A 27,608-nucleotide genomic window follows, 5' to 3' on the forward strand; every position below is an offset into this window, starting at 1 on the left:
TTACTTGTATAGAAAGTTGCACTGATCATTTGTTCAACATTAGATAGGCCTATTCTATCAAATGGGAAAAGCTGAGGTTGGAACTCCAAAATATATCGCAAACAAGATCAAAGCAAAGGGACTTCAAAAGTTGAAATGGTACTGTCAAATGTGTCAAAAGCAATGCAGAGATGAAAATGGTTTCAAGTGTCACACCATGTCGGAGTCCCATCAGAGGCAGCTATTGCTAGTTGCAGAAAATACAGAAAAATTCATTGATGAATTTTCAGGGTAAAACGAGATTTTTATCACACTAGGATTTGTGGTTACTCTCTTTAGAAGTTAACAATACAAAATCCAGAAAAAAACATTAAATACTTTTGAAAAACTTACCCTACCAGGGGCGGATCCAGGATTTTTCTTAGTGGGGGGACACATAATAGGGTGCTTCAATAAACTTGCAAAAAAAAAACAAATACATGGGGAACCTTTACGATTATGCATTGTAAGTAGGTAGTATAGTCATAAATTTAATCTGAAATCTTGTCTGGGTTAAAGTTCTAATAGGCTAAATCTGTTGAAGTTAAAATGATATAAAAATATTGATACAAAAGTAGGGTAAAATTCTAGTTAATTGACTTCTTGCTAGCTCAGAAAGGGTTTAGGTTAGGAAAATGAAACTTTCAGGGATGAATCTACAGGCTAAAGTATGTCCTGGGAAGGTATTTTGAAGCAACTACCTCCACTCCTTCTCCCTCTAGAGGGCCCTGATCTTTGATGACCTTTAAAAATATGTGTGTTATAAAAATGAAACCTTGCAAAATCGATCTTCTGCTTAATTAAAATACAACAAAATTGTTTTCAGCTTCATAACTTTGCTCAATTCCATTTTATAAGGTTTAAAGATATGCAAATACATTTCCTGAATTTTGAAAAAAGACATTGATATGGCTCAGAATTCTACTCAAATAACAGGAATTGTATTTTCAGAACTACAGGCAGAGAAAAAGCAACTAGTAACTAAAAATTAAGGTAAAATGTTGTTTTGTCACAACTTCAATAGGTATAGACCTGTCATGTAGGCAAATTTCAGGACCCTCTAAAGGGAGAAGGAGTGGAGGTGGGTACTTTAAAATACCTTCCCTGGGCATACTTTAGCCTGTAGACCCATCCCTGAAAGTTTCATTTTCCTAACCTAAACCCTTTCTGAGATAGCAAGAAGTCAATTAACTAGAATTTTGACAAAAGTAGTAATTTATAAAAACCATGCCACCATAAAAAAGTAAAAAGCTCTTCATCATCTGTAAAAAAAATGATATATAATATTTTCTGCATAATTTTTCACCTTTGCACTTATGACCACTATAACAAGTGAGTTAAGCTTTGTATTGTCAAAAGAAAATTGGTTTTGAACAATCTTTTCAGGTCATTTATTCATTGTGACTATTTATATAGGTCAGCCCATTTAGCATGTCACCTAACCTTATTGCACCACTTAGTAATTATCATGATAATGAACAGTAGGAAATGAGGATTAAGATAAAAAGATGTATTAAGCATTAAATACTAGTTTGTTTTGGGGTGTAGTAAGAATAATAGAAAAAGGAGTTAGAAATACATAGAATACACCTAAAATGAGGGTTTTGAGTATAGGCAATAAAGCATTAACTTAAAACCCTCACTATTTTTTTTAATAGAGTTTTAATTAACAGTGTCAACTTGGACAAAATTTCAAAAATTTACTAATCAAAATTTAACTTTTAATTACAACAAAGTGTATTTTTCTGCTTTTAGAAGTTTGATATATTTGCTTAAATTATAGAATTCACAATTTTATAAGAAACTATTTATTCCTTCATTTCCACTCCTGCCATATCTATTTATTACTTGGTTATCTACCTCAATATTTTGGCATATATTTATAATGTCTAGTCCTGTCAGTCTAGAGCCCTGTTAGTTTAGAACTCTTTGTCAGTATTTCTTCTTCTTTTCATTCTAAAACATTTGAATAAAGACAAAAATCATCAAAAAAATATGAACTCTAATTAATATGTAGGTTTATACTTCAAACTAAGTATATGAGCTGTATTTGATAGGTATAGATTGGTGATTTAAATTCTCAGGGTTTCAAGCTGAAATAAATTTCTAGTTAATTTTGTTTTAATCTTAAGATTTTCAGATATTCAGTTCAAATGTTTAAATCTTGATATGTCTATTGAGCACAAAAATACAAATTTCAAATTCTTTTAGCATTAAGATATTATTTTAGAAAGAAATTCTTTCATTATAATTTTAGACACTCTTTCTTCCTCTCATGCAGTTCACTTGTAAAGGTTAGATTTTGCTGTTGTTTCTTCTTTGTTTCTTTTTTTTCCTCTTTTTTTGAGCACTGAGGACAACTTGGCAGAGGTCCTTGTTGAAATATTTGCTTGTTTTTCATATTTTGCTACTGGCTGACAAAATCCTCGTTTTTTTCACCTATTTGTTTTTTCTCTTTTCATTTTTTATTTTCTTTCTTTGTCTTCATAGAAAAGGGTTAACATAGAAGTTTGGCAATACTTTCCCAGGGTGTGTTTTTGGTACTGGATTCATTACTGAAAGTTTCATTTTTCTAACCTAACCCCTAACCTTCCAGAATAATGAAAAGTAGCTGAACTAGAATTTTACCCAAAATTATAAAATGGGTAAGATATTAAGCAATTTATATAATTTACCTACAAATAAAGTGAACATGGGCAAGGTTTGTTTTAAAAGACTATTCACATAGCTAAGAAATAAACTTACCTCTATAGTTAGAATTGCATTCTGAATTGGAAGTTAACATGTGTCTGTGAAATGAACTTTACTCCCACCCCTATATATACCATTTCAGGGTATAAATTTGTAAATTGGGAGGGGGGGTAAGTTTTTTGTTTAGCTACTTGTTATCTTGGAAAGGGGTTATGTAAGGAAAATGATTTTCAGTAATGAATCCAGGGCCAAAAACATACCCTGTGAAGTTATTGCCAAGCTTCCATGTTAACTGTCCTCTGATTTCTGAGTGTTAGAAATTTGCCCACTTGAGAGGTCTACACTGATTCAAATTTTGACAAAACAGCATTTATGTGAATTTTCAGTTATCAGTTTTTTTTTCTCTGGTTTTAGTTCTGAAAATGCAATTCCTGTTACTTGAGTGCAACTCTGGGCTGCTACTTGAGTGCAACTTTGGGGGCCCTGTTACATGACCCCCCCCCCTCTTTTCAAGTAAAAAGCCCATGTTTAAAAACTGGGCAACTTGTATATTTTGTGGCTATTGTCACAGAGGCTGTGGAGATCATATCATCCCTAGCGGCATAGGTCATTGGATCCTTTATCTGTTTTGTACAAATTGACAATCTCAAACTTTTGATCAGATGTCTTACAAGGTTCAAGGGGGAGGGTTACAAAAAGAGCTTGGGAGTGTGCCTGGTTGCCCTCCAATCATTTTATCTCAAATAAAGTACTAGAACGTTTGATTTCAAATGGAATAAGCCTCCTCAGAAGTTTCTGTGACCATCCCTTCCACGCCTGTTCACCTGTAGGAAAAAAATAAGTTGAAGCTAATTCTCAAGAGTATTTTATATTCCTTCTGATGATTGTGTATTTTCAGTTGACTTACATCTCACTAAAAAGAAAAAAAGAAGCAATTCTTCTGCATCAAAATGCCATGTTTTCCTTAGTCTCCTAAGATACAATACATCTTTGAGAGAGGAGGGGGAAGCTTTGAAAGTTCAAAATTTATCTTTCATGTAATTGTATTTCTTTGAAGTTTACAAAGAAAAAGAAGTGAGTTTCTCTGTAACTATTTTTAGGAGAACTACAGTAAAACTGTGTATTTATGTATTTGAGGGTTAAAATGAAAGCAAGTAAGACTTCAGGCTAACAGGGGACGGATTTATCAAAAACTATTTCAAATGTTGTTCTTGTAGTTTCATAGCATGTATCCTTCAAAATAGGATGTGAGTTGTAACCTCAAAGCTACCCCGCCTCCCTGATTTTCTCCTGAAATGGATATGTGCGTTGTTACTCCAATCAAACAATTTTGGTTTCCCAAAATTATACCTTTCTTCTTTTCTGCTATTGATAGACCATGTTGACATTTTTCCACAACTACTCTGTGATAGCTGGTGATAAACTTCATTTGTTTTGGAATGACTTTGTTTAATGTTGTATGAGCAACAAGCAGCAAAGACATAAACAAAGAGCCACAACAAACAGTAGTATATTAATTTCATTGCTTTTTCCAGAGAGTTTGAAAAAACCTACTTAGATTTACTTCGAAGGCAGTATGGTACCCGCAGGGTGAATGCCAATGTTGTATATCAGGAATACATTCACGACAGGAATCACGTCCATATGACTGCAACACAGTGGGTAACATTAACTGAATTCATAAAATACCTAGGTCGAAGTGGACAAGTAATTGCAGATGAAACAGAGAAAGGATGGTTTATTACATATATTGACCGGTATGTTTTTTTCTATTCCTGCCTTAGTCTAGCTGTACTGTAAAAAATTTGACAAGCAATCTGACAGGGTTGTCACCACGGTCAGTACCTAAAGTGCTATAATTGCCCAAATTTGCGTGCTACACGATTTTCGGTGCTTCAGTCAAATTATTAATTGTAATGGTGTTAAAATACCACTTTTGTGCTACAGTTGGCAACTCTGTCTGACTGTGAAGACTGAGGTTAATTTTAACTGTCTTATTTTTTTATTGTCTTTTTTTTAATATGTATTACTTATTCAATCTACTTTTATTCTGTGCTTTCATTTTCTTGTACTTGTAATTACCTCATTATTTATTCAGTTATTCCCCTCAAAATCGAGAAGTATATAAAATACACTAATTAAATTGTAAGAACAAAGAAATTCTTCAACGAAACAAAGCATTGGGATAAAACAGGCTTATTAACATAACTGCATAAAAATAAGTAAGAGAAAATAATATAAAACATTATTTAAATGCTGGAAAAAAAAGGAAAGGTTGTGTGTAAAAAGAGAATTTTCAGACTCATAATAAAAATTATTCTTCTTAATCCTAGCTAACTCCAACGGTTCTTTAATTTTAAATTTCGAAGCTAATTCAGTGCTACTAAAACAAATGGGAAAAGCAAGTAAAAATTTGCAATATTAATATTGCTATCATTCAACAGTATATATACTTTTGTTTTTAGACCTATGCAATACTAATTTCATAGTATACAGTACATTTATATGATTCGAAATCTTTAATTTATTTACAGTTTAATGCCGAATTTTAAAAATTAGTTATGAATTATTGCAACAAACTTCTATCAAGTATGTGTTCCCTCTAGAGGGGAGGGGGGGGGCTGAGAAGATAATTATGAGCTGGTTCCAATCTGGTGCAGATGCTGAAACTATTTTTTTGAGGAAGGGTTAATTTCTTGTGTAATTTACAACTATATACGTTCCTTGATTTTTTATAGTGTAACCAGACTATGTTTATTTAAAGTTAGAATTATATTTTTACCAGCAAGTAGCTTGTACAGTATACCTACGTACTTAAAAACATGCATGCATATGTACTTGAGTTAGCTGTGATCTTCCCCTAACATCAAATAACCTTTTGATGTCCATCAATAAACCCAGTTTCACTTATAGTATCTTAGTTCTAGTTGCACAAATTCGTATGGTGGAGTGGTGCCAGGATGTTTTTTCGATATTTTTTAATCTATAAAAAAGTTTCATAATCTTAATATTTTTCATGAATAAAAAAATGAATTTTTTAATGAAATTAAAAAGATGTTTTGAAGATCTAGATGATCAATCCGTCCCCCGGTTGGCATCCCTACTTGTGTTTGCCCCATTGTGACCTCGAATTAATTTTGTCCATCATCGTCCAAAGTGGCGGACTCTTCTAATTGGTGGTTCAGTGTGAGCTTTGGTGCAAGCAAGTTAATTTTCGTCTTTTTCACTCTTTAACGCTTTTATGGCATTTGCTATTAACCAATTGACATGTAGCAATCGCAAATTCTGTTGGTCTGTCTGTCTGTTCTGGTTTTGCTAGTTTAGGTAGTTCCAGATAAGCTAGAACGATGAAATTTGGCAGGCGTATCAGGGACCAGATCAAATTAAAAATAGTTGTTTTCCCGATTCGACCATCTGGGCGGGGGGAGTGGGAGGACGGTTAATTTGGAAAAATCAGAAAAAATGAGATATTTTTAACATACGAACGGGTGATCGGATCTTAATGAAATTTGATATTTAGAAGGATATTGTTTCTCAGAGCTCTTAATTTAAATTTGGACTGGATCCGGTGACATTGGGGGGAGTTGGTGGGGGAAACCTAAATTCTCGGAAAACGCTTTGAGTGGAAGGATTGGGATGAAACTTGGTGAAAAAACTAATCAAAAGTCCTAGATACGCGATTGAAATAACTGAAACGGATCCGCTCTCTTTGGGGGAGTTGGGGGGAGGGTTAATTCTGAAAAATCTGAAAAAGTAAGGTATTTTTAACTTACGAAGGAGTGATAGGATCTTAATGAAATTTCATATTTAGAAGAACCTCGTAACTCAGATCTCTTTATTTTAAATCCTGACCGGGTCCAGTGTCATTGGGCAGGAGTTGGGGGGAGGGGCGGAAATCTTGGAGAAGGCTTAGAGTGGAAAGATCTGGACGAAACTTGTTGGGAAGAATAATCACAAGTCCAAGATACATGACTGACATAACTGGATCAGATCCGCTCTCTTTAGGGGAGTTGGGAGGGGTAGGTAATTTGGAAAAATTACAAAAAATGAGGTATCTGTAGCTTACGAACGGGTAATTAGATCTTAATGAAATTTGTTATTTAGAAGGATCTTGTGTTTCAGAGTTCTCATTTTAAATACCGACCAGATCTGGTGACATTGGGGGGAATCTGAGGGGAAAACCGGAAACCTTGGAAAACGTGAAAATTGTATCTTTATCTTACAAATGGGTGATCGGATCTCAATGAAAATTGATATATAGAAAGATATTATGTCTCAGATGGTCCCTTTTTCAATTCGAATCGGATCCGGGGACATTGGGGGTTGGAGGGGGGAAATAGAAATCCCGGAAAATGCTTAGAGTTGAGAGATCGGGATGAAATTTGATGGGAAGATTAAGCATAAGTTCTAGATACGTGATTGACATAATTGGATGGGATATCCTCTCTTTGGGGGAGTTGGGTGGTTGTTAATTTGGAAAAATTAGAAAAATTGAGATATTTTTAACTTAAGAACGCGTAAAACCAGATCTTAATGAAATTGTATATTTAGAAGGAATTCATGTCTCAGAGCTCTTTTTTTTTAAATTCCGACCAGATCTGGTGACATCGGGGGTATTTGGAGGGGAAAACGGGAAATCTTGGAAAACGCTTAGAGTGGAGAGATCAGGATGAAACTTGGTGGATAGAATAAGCAAATGTCGTAGATACGGGATAGACGTAACCGGACTGGATCCGTGCTCTTCGGGGGAGTTAGGGGGTCCAGTGCTTTGGCGAGTTTGGTGCTTCTGGATGTGCTAGGACAATGAAAATTGTTAGGCGTGTCAGGGACCTGCACAAATTGACTTGATAAAGTTTTTCCCCGATTCGACCATCTGGTGGGCTGAAAGGAGAGGAAAAGTTAGAAAAAATGAGGTATTTTTCACTTACGACTGGGTAATCGGATCTTAAAAAATTGTGATATTTAGAATGATTTTCTGTCTCAGAGCTTGTATTTTAAATCTAGAATGGCATTAAGCCTCTGATTTTCCTTTTAAATCAATCTATTGATTCTTACTCTTATAATTTTGCTAGGGCTCATACCATATGAGCTCTTGGCTCTTTCGACCTCGTCACAAGTGCCATGCGAGCTCTTAGCTCTTGTTCATGTACAGGAAGAGGCTGACAGTAGGGGGCTTTCACAATCAGTATCTATTAAGGTGGTGCCGGATGTGTTTGTGCCCGCATCCTTGGTGTTTCTTGATTACCGTCCCGATCTTATTGGCGTTACAAGCGTGACGGATCAAGATATTAATTTCCACTATATCTGACCACTGATTCTTAGGGGGCACTAATGGTCAAATACGTTCACATGCTCTCAATAACCAAGATTAGTATCTGTATAGGAAAATTAGTTTGACAAATATTTTGTCAGCAGGACTGTGGAGTCGGTTATAAGTTATATCTGACTCCAGACATTTTCAGTATACCAACTCTGATTCCATCCAGCAAATATTTACTAAATCCCGACTCCAAGACTCCTCCACAGCCTTGCTTGTGAGTTCAGCTCTTTTTGGCAGCTCGATTTGTCGCGATCTCTCTCACTAAACAATATCCGGTACCTTTTATTTTCTTTTTTGCACTGGGATCCCAGAGTTGGCAAGTCCATATACAAAGTTGAATTTTCTGTATGTAAAACTTCTGTTGTAAACTTTTGATGTAAAACTTTTGTTTTCTGACAGAGATTGTTATTTACTTACCGTTCCTTACTTTGCTCCTTACCGTTCCTTATTATTTACATTTATACAAATAAATTTACAGGGATCCAGAGACGATTGCATTGCAAGAAAAGTTGGTCAAAAAGGAAAAAATGGAAAAAGACGATAATGATAGAATGATGGAATTCTTGCAACAGCAGGTAAAGATATGATGAAGGTCGCTCTTTGGCTATTGATAATATAGGAATGGTATGTCTGAATGGGTGGAATTTAAGATAATTAGTACTGACACTTTTTTTATGTGTGTCTTAAGTTGGTCCACATCTCAAGAGGTTCAAGAAAATAGATATCATGTGAAGTACATTTTTTGAACTAATTGCTTTCTTGGCCGCCAAGGTCTTGCTTTAAGTGGTCGCGACAAATCAGAAACTCCTCAAACCGTAGTAATTTCGTAGAATTGATGGAGAAAATATCTAAATAGTGGCAAAAAGCTGAATGGTAATGTACAGCACCGAATGGTCTTTAATCACCCGGGCCAAAACGGCGCAGTTACACGAATTGGAAGTGCCGTCCGGCAAGATATTATTTTAGAAGTAAAATCACCTAATTACTACGCTAGTTTTGTCAGCGAGACAAAAAGATGCTTCTAGAAAAGAACTATTAGCAATCACACTCAGGTACATATCAAATGGAAAAATAGCGGAGCAACCAATCGGCTGCTTTTATGCAAAAATTAGACGCCGTAAGCTTAGACGTATCCATCTCAATTTGTAAAACTATAAAAAATCTATGCGTTTATTTTATTTTGTGTGTTGCCCAATGTTATGATGGTACATCTGTTTTTATTGGGTTATTTAAAGGAGTTCATGCACAGCTTGGGGAAAAGATGCCTCGTTTGGTTTATGTACATAATCACGCACACAGATTAAAATTGGTTTTGACGAACTGCCTGGAAAACATCAGTGAACTTTCAGAATTTTTCTCTGTGGTGCCAGGACTTTAGCCTGTGTATTTGTATCATACGGCAACACTCGACATGAACTATTTTGGAATACCAGTGTATTAGCGGGCAAAAAGTTTTGGAGTTTGAGAGGAGTGTCCAAACCTGCTGGTTTTATTTAATCCGCTCTATTTCCAAGGCGAAGGCCAGATTTTATTGTATTGTTGCTGTACTAGCCCTAATAATGTAATCATTATTAGGTATGTAGCCCTAAAATGTAGCCCTAATGCTGTAATAGCTGTACTAGCCTAATTCTGACGTCGAGGCAACGTGTGCAGTAACAGAACAACTGGGAAACTGTTCTTTGCTGAATTACGACAGATGCTACAACCTTTATCTGGACTGTTGAATCCATGGTGTGTGGTAATTGACTATTGAGGGACAAATTAATATTGAAGGCAGATTCTGCATGACTCTTAAGAGGTTTTTTTAAGGCAAATTTACTCTTTTGATTCATTTAAACGACTGAAACTTACTATAAGTTTATTATTTGATTTACTTTTTCTTAGAAATTCATTGTGACTGGAATTGACAATGATCCTTGAGCGGAACGTCAGTTGGACTACCTATTTGCATTTATAGCCATCACTGCATAGTTGAATTTCAACCCCTTTGTCCCTTCTTACTTTTAGTTTCCATGAATTCCTAATAAAATTGTATTCTTTAAATTAACTATATTTAACAGGAATGTCAAACCTTATTGCAAAAAAGTAAACGACTTCGAGCAGCTTCACCTTATGTGCGCCTGTATCTGTGTGAACAATATGCTTCGTCCACCTATCATTCTTCATTACTTTATTTCTTCTTTTAAATACTTTAGTAACAGTCGTAAAGCGGAAATCGTAATTCTCGTTTAGCATTTTCTTTATAGCGATCTCTTAGTTATTATAATCAAAAAAAGTAATTTTGACGTCATCTTTATAAAGTATCCCCATTGAAAACATCCCGTAATACAAATATCGCTTAACTTAGAATATTTCAGTACCTTTGACTCGACTTATATTCCCGGAGTGGGGTCAAAATAGGACATCGAAGTCATATTCCAATAGTTGATCAATGTGGCATTTAAATTTGGCTAGCCATCGTGGTGGGTCAACTGGCAGTTCGCCTAAGTCGTCAAGTTTGTGCCTATTAACATTTGTTGAATTCTGATCAGGGAATTCAGGCGGATCATACTTAAAATCAGAGCATGGTGTTTGAAAGGACAATTTTTCGTCATCTACTTTAGGCTGTAAAACGGGATGGAGAACAGCTTGAGTTGTGCTCAAGTTAAAAACATAAACATCATTGTTGTCACTAGGATTAGTCTGTAATGATCCGCATTAAATTTAAAAAGTGGCATGATATGTGCTCTAGAGATATAGAAACACATTTTCTTGGCCAAGAGAATTAACTCATACTTGGAAATATTTTAAATGTGACCAATTTTTAAATTGAATTGAAAATGTGAAGTCCTTCATTTTTTGCGAAATTTACCTGGACCCTAGTTTTAAATTTATTTTGATACTATTGAGATATGATAAACATTTTATAAATTAAAGTTCCACCAGGTTATAATATTTCAGCTTAAAGGGATTTGACACCTTAAAGAATCACCCTGTGGCGTCTTTTATCACTTTTATCACCCTATGGTGTCCATTATAAACTTATTTAGATTATGTGCCCTAACTACTCTTATTTAAAATAACAGTTTACTCACCCTATGGCGTCTTTTATCACTTTTATCACCCTATGGTGTCCATTATAAACTTATTTAGATCATGTGCCCTAACTACTCTTATTTAAAATAACAGTTTACTCACCCTATGGCGTCTTTTATCACTTTTATCACCCTATGGCATCCATTATAAACTTTCTTAGATTATGTACCCTAACTACTCTTATTTAAAATAACACTTTACTCTCTATAGGGTTTTGAAATTGTGTCAGTAAAAATATTAACAAACGCCCTAACTTTTTTCTTTTCAAGACAAACAGCTCACAATTGGTTATGATTCCATACCACTGTCAAGGGTTGTTGAAATAAGAAAAAAGAAACAAAGGATCAAGCAAAGAAGTTTTCAAAATAATTTGATAACTCGGTTATACTTAGCACAGGCCTACCAAAAGTTTCCTAAAGTCCCTAAAACTGGAGAAGGTCCTGAAAACTGCTCTCGAGTCCCTAAAAATCTCTTTATGAAACATTAGTCCATATCAGTACTTCAGCTTAGAAGTCTATTGATGTTAGCGACCATTAGTGTCCTGAAGACTGCAGAATACTTTCAAAGCTATAACGCCCAATTCTTCTTGATAATGAAATATGTCGATCCTTTATGTAATAGGCTGCCGCTACCACAGCAACCATGATTGCAGGTGCCACAGCAACCTTGATGACGAACAGGAAAAAGCCTACGGCCTTTTCTTAATTGGAATAGTAACAAACGAACCTCAGTAACTTTCCAAAATATGCTTGTATTATCTTAACTTTTCGTTACTATATGCCTTGGTTTTGTTCTTTACTAGGTTTCATACATCTTTATAACTAAGTTATGTATGACCACATTTACATTAAACAACTCAGATTCTTTATATAATATCTACTATTAAGTGTTGGATATCTCCTCAGTCATGATAGCAATGACAATTACATAATCTCTATTTATCAGGAACTATAGTGATGCTTTATGCAATATATAATATTGTCAGAAGATAAATGTTTTTTATATTTATGTTACTATAGGTTTGAGTTTGTTCTTCACTCTAATGCAAAAATACTGATTTTATTTTAAATATTTTTGTTAATTACAAAAGCACGTAGATGTGACAAATTCCTGTTGTTGATAAAATAAGCTACTACGATGTTATAGAAAAACACAGCTTTTCGTGAAAAATTGGTTTATTTTCAAAGTTTTTTTTTTTATTACAAACGGTTTTCTTTAAAATGAGCCATTAAACAACTCTCTACACATCAGTGTGATCAACGGGTAGTGAAATGCTTCGGGTTTATCTGTGGGATTAAAAAAAACCCTTGGTAATATGAACTTTCATAGTACGAGTGGTAGACCAGACAGTGGCTAGTGTAGCTGTTCTGGCCTCAGGCGGGCTTGTGCTGCAGAAAGTTGTTAGTAGTAGTAGTAGTAATTCCCTAATTCCTTGACAAGGGGAGGGAAATAAAACCCTAATTACGAAGATTTCGCTTGGTTACCAATTTCAAAGCCCCTGCGATCTTCCAACGCTTTGCCAATGGTGGAGAAAAAAAAATTGGCATACCATGAAGTACTTTATTTTCCTACTGCCAAAGACATCCAAAGTATTGTATGTTTTTTCTCTACGAAAGTTATATTTTTTTGTGTTTTCAGTAAAGTTTTAGTTTTCCGAATTATACAAATATATGGAAATTTCATTAATTAAAAATTTTAGGAAGTTTTGTAGAGTTGTGTTAAACTATGAAGCTATGATTTTCATTTGTTTTAATCTTCCATTTATCTCTTTTCTATCAGAAAGCTTTTTTTATTAATCTTAGGTCGATTTACAGTTTTTAAAAAAATACAAAATAAATGTAAATACCTTTGTCAAAATCGGGTATTGACATAAAAATGTTCAACGCCTTTTTCCTGAAAATAGAGCGCTTGTTTTATGTTCTTGCTTTGCACCTTACCTCCTTGAAACTTCCCCACGAAATGCCTGGATCTTCGGTATAGAGACAAGAATCCCAAAGGACATTATATATTCATTCAGTTAGAAAAGCTACAGATAGAAAATTCGATTATTTATGACATATCATCAAAACATAACATAAAAAACAGCAAAAAGGAAAACAAATCTTTCAGTCTCCCAGCATTTGTCCCTTGTTTAGACGCTGACTTTTCAGACATACTGGCTTCTATATGCTAAAAAAAGGTAATCGAACCAAGTTAACGAAACTTTTGTATTTAGCTCAAATATCATTCCTAAAAATTTCTGAAAATCTGAAGGAACCAATTTTGCCTACAAACAAAACTGGTAACCCCCTGTAGGCTGTAGCAACCCTTATACTTCACTTAAAAGGATAATTTGAACAATATTTATTATTTATAATAACATCAACATCAAAGATAATTTCTTATGTTAAGATAAATAGAAGTAGGCTCGAGGTCTATTCCTGATATTCTTATTTAACTACTTTTCGATGTGTTAAAATACTGGTAAACTGTTCAAATCATTGATTACAGTTAAACAAAAACAATATTATCTAATTATAATTGTTTTAACCTAGAGCATACGTAATTTTTTTAAATAAATGAACTATTTCATTTTGCCAGATTTCAATAACAAACCAACAAGTAACCGAATCCCTGCTGCTGTGTTGCGATATACAAGACCTAATTATATCGCAATATCGCATATCATTATCGCAATACCTTTCATATCGCAACCGATTTTTCATGCCCTTGTTTGATTTGTTGCTATTTGCATAGTGTACATTAGCGCATTGGACATTCAAGATGCGAGTTTTTGTCGCTTGTATTTTTTCTTTATATTTTTAGTTTATAACCACAGAAGAAAGAATAATGAGGACTTCTTTCCCAAGACAGTAAACCAACAAAACCTATCTGAATATTTCGGCCCTATATCTAAGGGCCGTCTTCAGCAAAGAAAATAATAAACAATAAAACACTTACAATAAAAACTCTCGGCCAAAAATCCTCAGCCGAAAATAGAACATAATGGTTTGGATTTTCAAAAATATGATTGCTTAAAGTTGAATCGAAAGATATGGAGTTATTTCTAGATTTTGATGCTTTTTCAATACTTTCTTTGTGTTGCTGTAATCTTGTTCCTAAGTTTTAGTGGGTTCGACCAATGTAATAATTTCCACAACTATTTGGCGAAACAATTCTAATTAGCAATGACCTAGGAATCAAACAAACTGTCCGCGAGGCAATCGAAATCAAACGAAACTTAAATAATAATACATCCCTAAATAGAGACTTGGGTGAATACACACTCAACCCTATGTACACAAAATTAATTATAGAAAATAATCTAATTCAAAATAAAAACAAAAATAGGAGCGAATAAAAACAAGCCTAATCCCAAAAGAACTACAAGATTAGCTGCAGAGAAGACAAATATCGCAATAAGAAATTATTCCAATTTTTAATAAATACAGTTAGTTCAATGAATGGACCTTATTAGCTTGTAAAATGATAGCTATTATCACACAGTCTTGGCTGAACTTTTCGTGAAGAAGTAAGGATGCCAAGGCTATTTTAAAAAAATGGGTTTTTAGCTGAGTGTTTTTATTGTAAGTGTTTTATTGTTTATTATTTTCTTTGCTGAAGACGGCCCTTAGATATAGGGCCGAAATATTCAAATAGGTTTTGTTGGTTCACTGTCTTGGGAAAGAAGTCCTCATTATTCTCTCTTCTGTGGTTGTATTATGGAAAGGCAGCGTGGTCTTCGTCATTATTTTTAGTTTAATGTGTCCCTCTGGAAGTAAAGAGGAAAAACGCGGTAATGGCGGCACGAATCGGCAGATTGTACGGCTGGAATTTCAATTTGATGCTGCCTGTAGTCAAAAAGTTCCTAAAATTAAACAGTTGTGGGGGCAGATATTGGGCAAAAATGATAGTATAAACCCAGATATCTGCTGACCCATTACTATTTTTTGGCTTTTTTCTCCGAGTTTTTTTTTTTTTGGGGGGGGGGGGGGTCATTAATAATTTTTTCAAATTTCATCTACAAAGATCCGTAGATTACTCCTTACTTGGGTATAGCATCTGGTGTGACTATGAAATGTGCTCCAGTGAGAAACATATTTAATGCTGAAATTACAAAAATAAAATCGTAGATTTAAGAGAAAATAGTTGCTACCATCCAGGAGCAGAACTAACATTTATAATGCTAGTGATCTGTGCTTTAAACTTCAGCACTAGAAGATCACATATATTATTTTTGTATATTATTTTTAAATAAGGGTCTTAAGTCCAAGAAAGGTGTATTTTCTATACATGGGCGGGGAGGGTGAACTCCTCAAGATAAGTGTTTTTAAACCTCTGGCTAAGGAGTTTTAGGATTGATGATTCTGATTATGTACTTTTCATTTTGATCCACTGCCATGTTTGAGTACTTCTAAGCTTTGTTTTCAAAGTTCCTGAAAAAGATTTTCGTAATTAATTTTTCCTGTCAAGGAAAAGATAAAAAAAAACTGTCATTGTTCTTGAATCAGATTTAACTATATATGTTTTTCGCTAGGCAGTTTTTTCAAAGCTAATAAATCAATTTGCATTTGCTCAGGGGTCTGGGTGGAGAACCATTCAACAAGGGGATTATAACCATCTGGCTAAGGGTTTTTGACCATGGAGATTTGGCTCCTAGAGTTTTCACTCCAAGAACGAAGCAGAATGTTCATTGTCAAACTGCAAATTAAGTCAAAATTTAAATCTGTTATTTTTTTCTTTAGGTTGAGAAAGGAAAATCTGCTTTTAGAGCCATAACTAAGCCACAACTCACAGAACTTCAGAGAAGAGAGTCTGATGAACAAATAAAAATTTAAATTTAAATCGTTTTTTTTCTATAGGTTGAGAAAGGAAAATCTGCTTCTAGAGCCATAACTGAGCCACAATTCACAGAACTTCAGAGAGGAGAGTCTGATGAACAAATAAAAATTAACCTTTGCCGATCACTACCATCCACATCAAAACCTGGCTCAATTCCTTCTGCTAATCCTTTCAAAATTCCAGCAGGCAAAGGAGATAAACTGAGAGATAAAGGAGAGAAAAGAAAAGTGTCAGCTTTAGAAGAATTGATGCAAGAGCAAGAGAAAGAAAGATCCAAAAGCAAAAGAAAGGACTATTGGATATGCGAAGTAATTATATGTTGTTTTTTCCTTTCAAACGAAAATAACAAGTGACAACGTTGTGAATTCCGGTCGTTATATCTGATTGAAAGTCAAAATTTCTTAGTCTTTAGTTAACGGAAAGCAGGTTGTCCTCGTCTGGAGTGGGAGGATATTATGAATAAAGATTTAAAGGAGATTGGAACTTCCTGGGGGGTGTAAAGAGGGAAGCCTTGAATAGATTGGGTTGGAGTAGGAGCGTGCGTAGATATGTTGGCCTCAGGTGGCTTGGTGCTGCTGTGAGTTTTTGTAGTAGTAGTAGCAAAAGTTCAACAAAAAGTTAAACAAAAGATTATAAATTTTGAATACAAGAATTCTGAGCATGACATTTATCCTCGAAAATCAACTCTGATCTGAAATAGTACCAAATTGAATATTCGCCCACCTGAAGATGTTTTCTTTCATGGGGTGAGGTGAGACCGGGCTGCTTAATTGAGATTTAACTTCCATCAGGACCTAACGTGATATATACTATCCGAGTGCAAGATCAGAGCTTCTGTTTATTTTAAGCACATTTCTTCGGTTCAGAAAAGTCCAATTTTTCAACTCCGTTCCGGAATAGCAATGAATTGAGTATTTGCCCTCTTGACAGTGTTTAATCTCATGGGGTGATGTGAAACTTGGCTGCGTAATGGAGGTGTAATATCTGTCACTAATTTCTGAAAACTAATTTCTCAGCTTCAATTCGAAATAGGAGAAAATCGGTTATTCGGTCACCTGTCGATTTTTTTTCCTTTTTCTTTTTATTTCCATCCGGTGAGGTAACATCAGACTAGTCGAAGTTTAACGTGTATCAGAACCCAATTCGATGTGCGCTACTGTGGTACAATATTAGAGTGAGAAGACATTCTAATAACATTCCAAGGGATTTTTCCCTGAAAACTTGTTCTAAAAGGAAGTTCAAAAGAGACAGCTATAGGGAGAAAAACTATATAAATATTTCAACATCAGACTTAAAATATTTGCAGTCTATCACCAGAATTTTGTTTTTTTATGTCTAAAAAAAGACGTTTTTGTTAACTTAAAACACAATTTTTCAGGCTGAAAACATTTTTTTAGCTCTGATTCGAAATAGAGAGAATCTGTTTTTTATCCTCTGGAGTTAATGGAGTTGGAGTCGATGATTATTCATTTATTTCAGTATTATTCAGTTTTAGAGCTATTTCAGTTATATTGACTGTTCGGTTCGCAATCGTGTGCTACTCCCCTGCCTATTAATTCTGAATATTTTTTAGGTAGGCGTTGACTTTTGTTGTTTTTCTTCTTTTTTCATGTATATTTCTTTTATTTATTTTTCTTCCTTGTTCTTTCCTGGCCAGGGAGTCTCATGGTGGACACGATGAAGTGTTTTTTTCGTAAATTTGTTGTTGAATAAGCACTGAACTCTGAATGTTCTTCCATTTGACAGTACTTCTTCAAATTCGACGATGTGAAATCTGGATGCATAAGCAAAATCGAACTCCTGTTAGAACCTAGCTTAATGTGTACTAATCTTCAATACTACGTGCTACTTCTTAAATTCGATGAGATGAAATCTGGCTGCATAAGCGAAATCTAACCCTTTTTAGAACCTAGCTTAATGCGTGCTAATCCTCTTACATCATTGGAGAATGCTCATAAATGTTGAGCAAAGGATTGTTGAATACTGTTATACAGGATTACTGAATTCTGGGTTTCCCCATAGCAAAATGGGGTTCTTCAAAATATTTTTGAAAGTCACTTAAACAAAAATTACCGATTTGTATTTATTCTTAACATTTATTTATTTACGAATGTTAATATTCGGTGAGATTTCGGAGAAAGCAATTTTCTTCCGAAGTCTGATCTCACTTTCTGAAAAAAAAAATGCAATTACGCAGATAAAAAAAAATGCAACAGACGCCGAACGCTAAATTGTGTTTGTGATTTATGTTTTTCGATACTAGCGCCACTTTTCACTCTTGTAAGCAATCCACAGTCTTCAAGAAGAATCAGCAGGGCAATGTACGTTCATTCGCACCTCGAACTTGGATCTCTCTGATGTACATGACGCGACTGATCCTCTCTTCACAATGTCTTAAATCTAGTTTACACGAAATCGTTGGTAGACATCCATGCTTAGACGTAATATTATCAACCAACAATTTTTTTGCTCCCTTTTCTCGCTCCCTCAGGAGTTGTGATTAGTCGAAAATGACGTGGGCTAGAAATTGATGCCTAGCTGAGCAGACGTGTGAATGGGGCTTAGCAAACGATTTTTGGCAATTGTCTTAGAAGCATAAAATGTCAGATGTAACCTTCAGGCATGACGGTGAGGATGTATTGATGAGTATACGGTGTTGGAGCACTCGTGTTTTTCTTCGCCTTTTTTTTTTTTTTTTTAAATTGAAGATGACCGTTTGAAAACGGCTGAATGGTTCGGATATGAATTTTCCCCAGCCCTTGATGGCTGAAACAGAGGCTGAATAATGTCATGGGTACTACTGGAGAAATAACAATAAATAATAACATTATAATAACATTATATATTAATAATTATAATAGCATTATATGTTAATAATTATAATAACATTATAATAACAAAATAGCAGCACCGTTCGATTTCCTTATTGACACTTCCCAAATATAACATTTGCTATTTTGACAAAAGCATGCCCCTCCCCCTTAGGGTCCAGGTATAATATTCTATTACTTAATTATTCTATTAATATTCTATTAATTCTGGTAACTATCAATTAATTATTAAAATATTCTACTAACTCTAGACCATTATATCCAGATATAAGGGTCTAGGTCATAGGCTATTAACATAACTAGAAAAAACAAATTAATAATAAAATTCTTACTTTATAACACGCAGTAATTTTCTATTTGTTGTGTTTTCATCTTTCTTTACATTTTAATTTAAAATTTTATAAGTCATTTTTAAGTAATATGAGATTCGCTAGAATTTGGTGATATTCTTGTTTACGCAATTTGAAAGCTAGCGTAATATGCGATACAATCGCTATCTATATTTTCAAAAGTTTCTAAATCCATGTTTCCTTTCTATATTGGCTGAAACAAGGAGACGTTAATTGTAGATAGCGACTGTATCGCAGGGTATAGCCCTGTTTTGTTTATTTGTTTTTTTCGAAGATTACACTGCCTTTATGTGACAAACAAATAGAAGTTCAAATACGGATAAGTCCTTTTATTAGACAGTGAAAAGAGATACAAAAAGTTCTGGATTTTTCGACCGCATCAGTGGTCGTCATCAGCAAATAAGCAAAAGTATTACGATTAAAACAAACTATATTTATACAGAATAAAATTATTACTTCCTGGTGATAGATAGTTACCTGTTCATTTGCTAAGATGGTTTATTAACAGTTTTCATTCAAAGTCTTGAGCGTAAATTTAAGTTGAATGTTCTTGTAAATGTAAGTCTTGAGTGTTCATTCAAAGTCTAAATGTAAGTTGCATTTTTAATGAAGGTGGCACACACTTTTTCGTCTTCAATTGCAAGCGAAATGCTGCTGTTGTACTCTTGCTTGATCTGTCATCCCAATATATATCACATAGGTATCTGTTTTTCACTGTCTAATAGAAGGACTTATCCCTATTTGAACTTTTATTTGTTCGGTTTAGCCCCGGTCCTTCAAACGTGAGGGACTCACTGTAAAAGATCTCTTACTCCCTTGTTCATTACAGTACATCCTTGTAACCCTCTCCATCCCTTATAAACTAACATTTTTTGCTTTCAATAAGCTGCGTTTATGATAGATACATTGTATGATTGAAAGGCAATGATGGGTGTAGGTATGGATATCTCCTAAGGATGAGGGGAACAGGTTTACCGCCTTTTGTCTGAACGTAACTTTGTATTGGCTTTTTCGTATTTTTCTGTTGTGGCAATATTACCCCCATACCCCTCCCCCTATTTATGCCCACTGCTATGTTACCTTTCTAGTGTCTTTGTAGCGTCATACTTCTGGAAGTATAAACTCTTTAATTATAGTAGACTTATTCTCTGTGTTCTTTGTATTTGTTGAGCATTGCATTGCTTGCGTGTCCTTTTTAGGGGATAATTGTGAAAATTGTCACTAAATCTCTGGGAGAAATGTACTACAAAAAGAAAGGCCGTATTATCGAAGTAAAAGAGAAATATGTTGCCATTATTAAAATGCTGGATAATGATCATATTCTGAAGTTGGATCAAGCTCATTTGGAAACTGTTATACCAGCTATAGGTAATTTTTCGTTTTTTTCTCTCTCTCTCCTCTCTCTCTCCCTCCTCTCTTTCTAGTTTTGTTATGGCCGCAGATGAAGCTGATTACTAGGCTTTAGGGTTTTGTTTGCTTATGCGTGTTGGCGCCGTTAACTTATTGCTATCTCATACTGTTTCTAACACAACATAAATATTATATGTTTATTTTTGTACAGTATATTAAATATTATATGTTTTATACTGTATAATATTTATGCTGTGATACTCCCAAAGAGATGAAAATACATTATGTTATTTTAGTCAGAAGGTGGTTTGATTTAACTTTTGCCAAGGGAATTCATTGTCCACTTTTAACCATAAGAAATAATGAAAACCATAAGATTGCGCATATGATCGGTTCAGAGAATTATTAATATTGATAATGCTACTTGCTTACTATGTAGTAGTCAATACTGATTAAATAATAAATTAGCATGTTATGATGAAGCATAAAAGACAAATTGTTAACCAAAAAAGGTAAAAGTTTGTTTCGTTTTTTGCTAATGACATGTAGTTAGAATTATTTCGTCGTAACGGATAGAAAAAGAAATGAAATATTATTTCTGTTTTTACTAACAGTTTCAACAAAAAAATGCATCAAAGAACACAACTTTGGCGTTAATTTTAAGAAACAGTCATCATTGCTTGTCTGTCAAGTCTGTCAGCATCACTGCTTTAGGTGGTCAAACTTTTGAAAAACGTAACTAATTACTGATTTTATGTTCCAGTATGTAAAATTTGCCCTATCTGGCAACACTGCTTGGCAACTTAAGTACGTTTGTGACTCGTTCGCCATAACAACCACCGCGCTATAGAAAGAGATGGTCTTAACAGCCATCTTGCAACTCCAGATCAGTGGCAGCACTTGCGACTTGTAACTCGTCTGCGTTTGCGACAATTCAGTTATTTTGAAACAACTTATGTTCTTCATTTTCTTTTTGAATATTTGTCATTTTAAATCTAATGTACTCAACGGGTTTTAAAATGTCCTATTAGTATTATTGCTTTGAAAAATACTTTCCTTTCCTCTCAGGGGTTATGTATGCCCCCCCCCCCCCAATTTGAAAAATATCTTTATCTAATATTTTCAGTGATAACAAATGAAAAACAAGGAAGAATTTAGCCTTCTCCCCTGTATTTTTTCAAAGAATATCTTTTTTGTGTCTATAAAAATAATTAAAATGTTAAAACCCTCTTATGTTTTTTAAATTAGCACCCCTGTTTTCTTTCGTATCTATGTGTGAGCAGAAATTCAGTTAAAAGCAAATTTCCTTATAATACATTTATTTATGATTCTCTGCTTCTTATGAAAACTAATTACGGGCAAATGTCCGTAGTAAAATTTTATTATTTTATCATTTATTTATCTCTTCTGCTTATCTTTATTACCTTTATTTATAATGTATGTATGGTAACTAACGAAAAAATTCCCTTTTTTAAGTGTCATTACTACATATTTACTTTAGGGCGTGAGGTTCGCATTCTTAATGGTGGCTATAGAGATAACAATGCTATTCTAAAGGAACTTGATGCCGTCAAATTTTCAGTTAAAGTCGAAATTAGTTCGGTATGTATTACCTTTGGATTTTTTTTTTTTTTTTTTTTTTTTTTTTTAGCTTGCTTGTACCAAGAACAAGTAGTGGTATAAATATGCCTTTTTCTCTTGCAAATATAGAATAAGACTTCAAACTCGCTCTTTTTTGTGGAAATTGTATAATAAAATAGTTACTAGGTGTGTTATGCTTATAAAAAATGTTAATTTAAAAATTAAAGAAAATAAAAGTTCATGAGTATGCATCAGGGGAGAAATTTGTATGATCTTAAGGTAAAATTTTTGCTACGGTCTTAAAAGAAAAGTAAATAGCTTCTATGGCTATATTCATTGTTGGTAAAATGAATCGGTTATTATCAAATTGGGTTTTGCTCATTTCCTCGGCATTAGCCTGTGTCAATAATGGAAGCAGTTCTTTCCCATTTTTTTCGAATCTTTTTAATTTAAATTACCATTAGATTTTCTTTCTTTCTTTTTCCTTTTCCCTTCTTTTGTTGTTAATGGTATTTATATATAATTTTACTAAGAAGTGTATTTCCTCGACCTATCTCCAAAATGTTCGTGAATTTCTTGTTGCTGAAAAAAATTGCTGGTGGATTGTTAGTACAAAATGAAAAATAAAAATGAAACAGTTAAGTAAACACTAGCTGGTTTTTCTGAATAAAAATAATTTGGGAGAGCTTTTGTGTTTCAGTGAAAGTCCTCAGTTGCATTATTAACAGTGCAATTGTAATACATTAAAGAATGTATTATAGTTCAATTGAAGATTTCATTTTTTAATTTTGCTGCAAACTATGTGGTCTCTCAAATTGTTGGTAATTCTGTATTTCCACGCATTAAGCGAATGGGATGGCAAAAATAACTTATTAACGTTTTGTATTCTAAGTAAGCAGTTTGCAAACAGCTATCTTTAACAATAATTTTGTAATCGTGAGCATATCTGAAGTTAGAAAGTTTTTAAGATAAACTCATGATAAAAAAACTGATGTGATTTACTTAATTCATAGCGAACTTTCCATAAAGTGAAATATTTCCTGGAAATGTTGTGAAATCTCAGAAGATTGTCTAATATGACAAAAATTTGGGAAATAACTATTACAGAAAGTAAGTTACTAGTATAATTAAGTAATATTGGGTTTTCTTACTTTTTCCATATTGTTTAGAAAAGAAAACCCAAACTTTTTGTTTTCATTGACCATTGCACTGTTAATGTCAGATTATAAACTTCTGTCTTTCCTAACCGTGAACAAAATTGTGAGCCAGATTATTTAATGACATCATATATGCCATACAACTTGTTCTTATTTATATCACACATGCCAAACAACTTGTTACTTATTGATATCATATATGCCACAAAATGTTTTACTTATTGATATCACATATGCCACAAAATGTATTATTTATTGATATCAAATATGCCAGGCTGTTATTTACTGTTAAGGTAACGTAAATGAACAAAAATCCTTGAAACTTACTATTTTTACCTAAACCTTAATGAAAATTTTTCCTCTGTTATGAAATATATCCTCCAGGCTTTATTATAAACTATATCTACGTTAACTAGGCAACGTGTAAGTGGTGCACCGACTTTTTATCCGCTATATGTATATATATATATATATATATATATATATATATATATATATATATATATATATATATATATATATATACTAGCTGTTGGGGTGGCGCTTCGCGCCACCCCAACACCTAGTTGGTGGGGGCGCTTCGCGCCCCCTCCAAGCCCCCCCGCGCGCGTAAGTCGTTACGCGCCATTGTAGTTGTGTCCCTATGTCCCACCTGTGAATATATATATATATATATATATATATATATATATATATATATATATATATATATATATATATATATATATATATATATATATATATATATATATATATATATATATATATATATATATATATATATATATATATATATATATATATGTTTTTAACTACGTAAAACTTGCGAATATACAACATTCTTTGCTGTCCCATTGTCTATCCTCATGATTCTAATGATTGCCCTTGAGCTTTGTTGATGGTGATTGCTAATCGACCATTCCCTGAGTCGCCATCGTCATTTATATATCCCCCTGTGCACCCCGGCGTCCCCTTTGTAGTTATGTCCCTGTGTCCCGGTCGTCATTTATATTCCCTGTGTCCCGGTCGTCATTTGTGTCCCGGTGTTCCAGTCTGTGATTTCTCTTTGAGTGTCCCGGGCGTCATTTATATTCCTTGTGTCCCGTGGTCCCGGTCGTCATTTATATCCCCCTGTGCCCCCCGGCGTCCCCATTGTAGTTGTGTCCCTGTGTCCCGGTCGTCATTTATATTCCCTGTGTCCCGGTCGTCATTTGTATCCCGGTGTCCCGGTCTGTATATACATTCGTTTTTTAGTTTTGTTTTTCTCCTTTATTTTTTTCCTTTTTTCTTTTTTTTCTTTTTTAGTTTATTTAGATTTTTAGATTTTTTAGTTTTTTTATTAGTTTTTAGTTTTTTTGTAGTTTTTACCATTTTTTTAGTTTTTTTAGTTTTTTTTTTTTTTTACTTATGTCCTGGTCGTCATTTATACTCCCTGTGTCCCGGTCGTCATTTGTGTCTCGGTGCTTTATTGATTGCTAATTTATATTATATTTATATTTATATTTTTTATATTTATTAATATTTTTTTAGTTTTCTTTTTCTCTTATTTTTCAGTTTTTTCCTTTTTTTTAGTTTTTTCTTTTTTAGTTTTTAGTTTTTTTTTTGTTTTTTACCTTTTTTTAGTTTTTTTAGTTTTTTAGCTTTTTTAGTTTTTTTATTAGTTTTTAGTTTTTTTTTAGTTTTTGCCTTTTTTTAGTTTTTTCAGTTTTTTTTGATTTTTAGTTTTTTACCTTTTTTTAGTTTTTTTTAGTTTTTTAGCTTTTTTAGTTTTTTTTCTTTTTAGTTTTTTTTGTAGTTTTTACCTTTTTTAGTTTTTTTTCTTCTTTTGTATTAGTGTGAAATAATTCAGACGTCATATGCGGACAAACACGACGTCACTCGACAGACAGACAGACAGACATAACCCACAAACAACTTATTTTTATATATATTTATTCATATTTTTTTAGTTTTCTTTTTCTCTTTTATTTTTCAGTTTTTTCCTTTTTTTTAGTTTTTTCTTTTTTAGTTTTTAGTTTTTTTTTAGTTTTTTACCTTTTTTTAGTTTTTTTTAGTTTTTTTAGTTTTTTAGCTTTTTTAGTTTTTTTATTAGTTTTTATTTTTTTTGTAGTTTTTGCCTTTTTTTATTTTTTTCAGTTTTTTTTTAGTTATTAGATTTTTACCTTTTTTTAGTTTTTTTTAGTTTTTTAGCTTTTTTAGTTTTTTTTTTCTTTTTAGTTTTTTTTGTAGTTTTTACCTTTTTTAGTTTTTTTCTTCTTTTGTATTAGTGTGAAATAATTCAGACGTCATATGCGGACAAACATGACGTCACCTGATCCACACACAGATCCACACACAGACAACTTATTTTTATATATATATATATATATATATATATATATATATATATATATATATATATATATATATATATATATATATATATATATATATACGTAATTTGCCCTTAAATGTATCGGAAACAAATAAAATATATACAAATTTGTACACGTATATAACCCCTTGGTTTTGTTTCTTTACTATCGCATTTCCTTTAAATATGATATCTAGGGTTACAACTCGTATAAATCTTTAGTTTTTGTTATAGGGGGTACGGTACTACCCCTTCAAACTTCCCGGACCAAGAGCTCATTCCGGCTAGAACACCAAAAAGGTAAACTAATGACCGTGACCTTGAACATCACCGTCCTCTAATAACTTGTCCTTTCTTGAACGTTCCACTCCATAGCAGGCATATTTACGTTTGGTATTATCGAATGTATCGGAAGCCAATAATAATTTAACTGAAAAGACAGCCTTATGTATAGCCTTGAGGGCATCCGTTCCATTTCAAAAACTTTGTGTTGTTCCACGTTATTGATTAGTAGTAGCCTTAACTGAATTACAGAATGTTTATGACTTTTAGATTCTTGTTTTGTTTGTTTTTTTAGCTTAGTCCTTTTTAGAAAAGACCACTTTTAATTATTACTAATTTAATTTATTTGATTTGAACTTTAATTTGATTTTTAATCTGATTCTGTTTTGTATTCTATTTTGACTTTGTTTTTATATTCTGTTTTGTTCTTATTTTCTATTTCAAATTATACTAGTTCTGTGTTATGACTAATATTAATTTAATTTCTTGGGACAGACAACAAATTTTAAACTCTCATCTAATATTTAGGTCTTTTTTTACACTATCCATGCAATAAACACGTTTTTAATGAAAACTTTTCGTATTAGGAGCTATGAAATAATAAAGAAATACTGATACGATAAAAAGGAATCAGCGATCAAACCAGAACGAACTTCTTTTTTAAATTTTTTATTATTTAACTAGTGTAGATCTTTTTTTTCAGGGACCATTGAAAGGACGAATTGTTAAAGACTTGCCCTACGAAGACGTCTCGAAGACATACTCAGGCTAAAATCATTGTTGACATTCGCTTCCTTTGCTGCAATTACTATCAGGATCAGAAGACAACGTCATTCCATTTGCAAACAATAAGGCGTTAATCAATGATTTTATAGCCTTTCACAAAGCATATGGGTAACTTATACGAGTGAAAAATGGCGCTAGTGTCGGCAAAAAGCCATCTAGTGTTTGGTGACGCTTGGCATTTTTTCATACTTTGTTATTGTTTTTCTGTCAGGAAATGAGATCAGACTCTTATTACTACGCTAGTTTTACCAACTATACAAATTAAATTAATTATTGTAATTATTACACAAATCTCAAATGTCGCCTAATGCTAGATGGCGTTGACGTTTTTGTCGACACTAAAGCCATTTCCCATTTTTATATATTACCCATACTATTTGGCCTTTCTGACAGCACTTTTTCAGTTTTTTCGACAAGATTAACTATTTTTCAATAGAAAATTTTAAAACTGTTCTGTTTTTTTTGTGTAAGTTTAATCTATGCCAGAATTCTGTATTTTCCAATTTTATTTGTGCAACTCTTCTCCTCATGTATGATAGTGATAATTTATTTCCACCCTCTTTACGAAAAATTAAAAAGGCTGTGCACATAAATGGAAAAAATATACGGAAACAAAATTACTACATAAGAAGTGAACATAACAGGAGCAAATAAAGGGGAAAATACACATAAACAAAAATTACAACATAAGAAGTAAAGAAAAAGAATTTACGTATGATTCAAGAAACTGCAGCATAAAAAATAAGAAAATCAAAATAAACAAGTGAATATAAACACTCTTTAAACACAGTTGCAATTCAGAAGAAAAAGAATGGTACGTTCTCTACGCTTGTGGAATCTAATTGACACATTCATCCATTTTCACTGTAATATTGAAATTCTGTATTTCCTAGTGATTTTAATATTCCTGATCCGTAGGGGAAGGCCATAAAAATAACTTCCAATGTCTGAAGAAGTATATGAATTATAAGGCGTTCAATCTTGTTAGAAGAA

At 33.1% G+C, this 27,608-nt stretch overlaps 1 protein-coding gene across 1 annotated transcript; it reads left to right on the forward strand.

The window, feature by feature from the left end:
* Positions 1 to 27,066, forward strand: LOC136038181 (DNA/RNA-binding protein KIN17-like). Its single transcript, XM_065721260.1, has 7 exons — positions 1 to 270; positions 4,245 to 4,466; positions 8,508 to 8,604; positions 15,946 to 16,233; positions 20,306 to 20,474; positions 21,958 to 22,058; positions 26,533 to 27,066. Exons 1-7 carry the CDS (start codon positions 62 to 64, stop codon positions 26,599 to 26,601), a joined length of 1,155 nt encoding a protein of 384 aa, XP_065577332.1. The 5' UTR covers positions 1 to 61; the 3' UTR covers positions 26,602 to 27,066.
* Positions 27,067 to 27,608: the final 542 nt, after the last annotated feature.

Source organism: Artemia franciscana, chromosome 17 (genome assembly GCF_032884065.1).
Source record: "Artemia franciscana chromosome 17, ASM3288406v1, whole genome shotgun sequence".
Lineage (NCBI taxonomy): Eukaryota > Metazoa > Arthropoda > Branchiopoda > Anostraca > Artemiidae > Artemia > Artemia franciscana.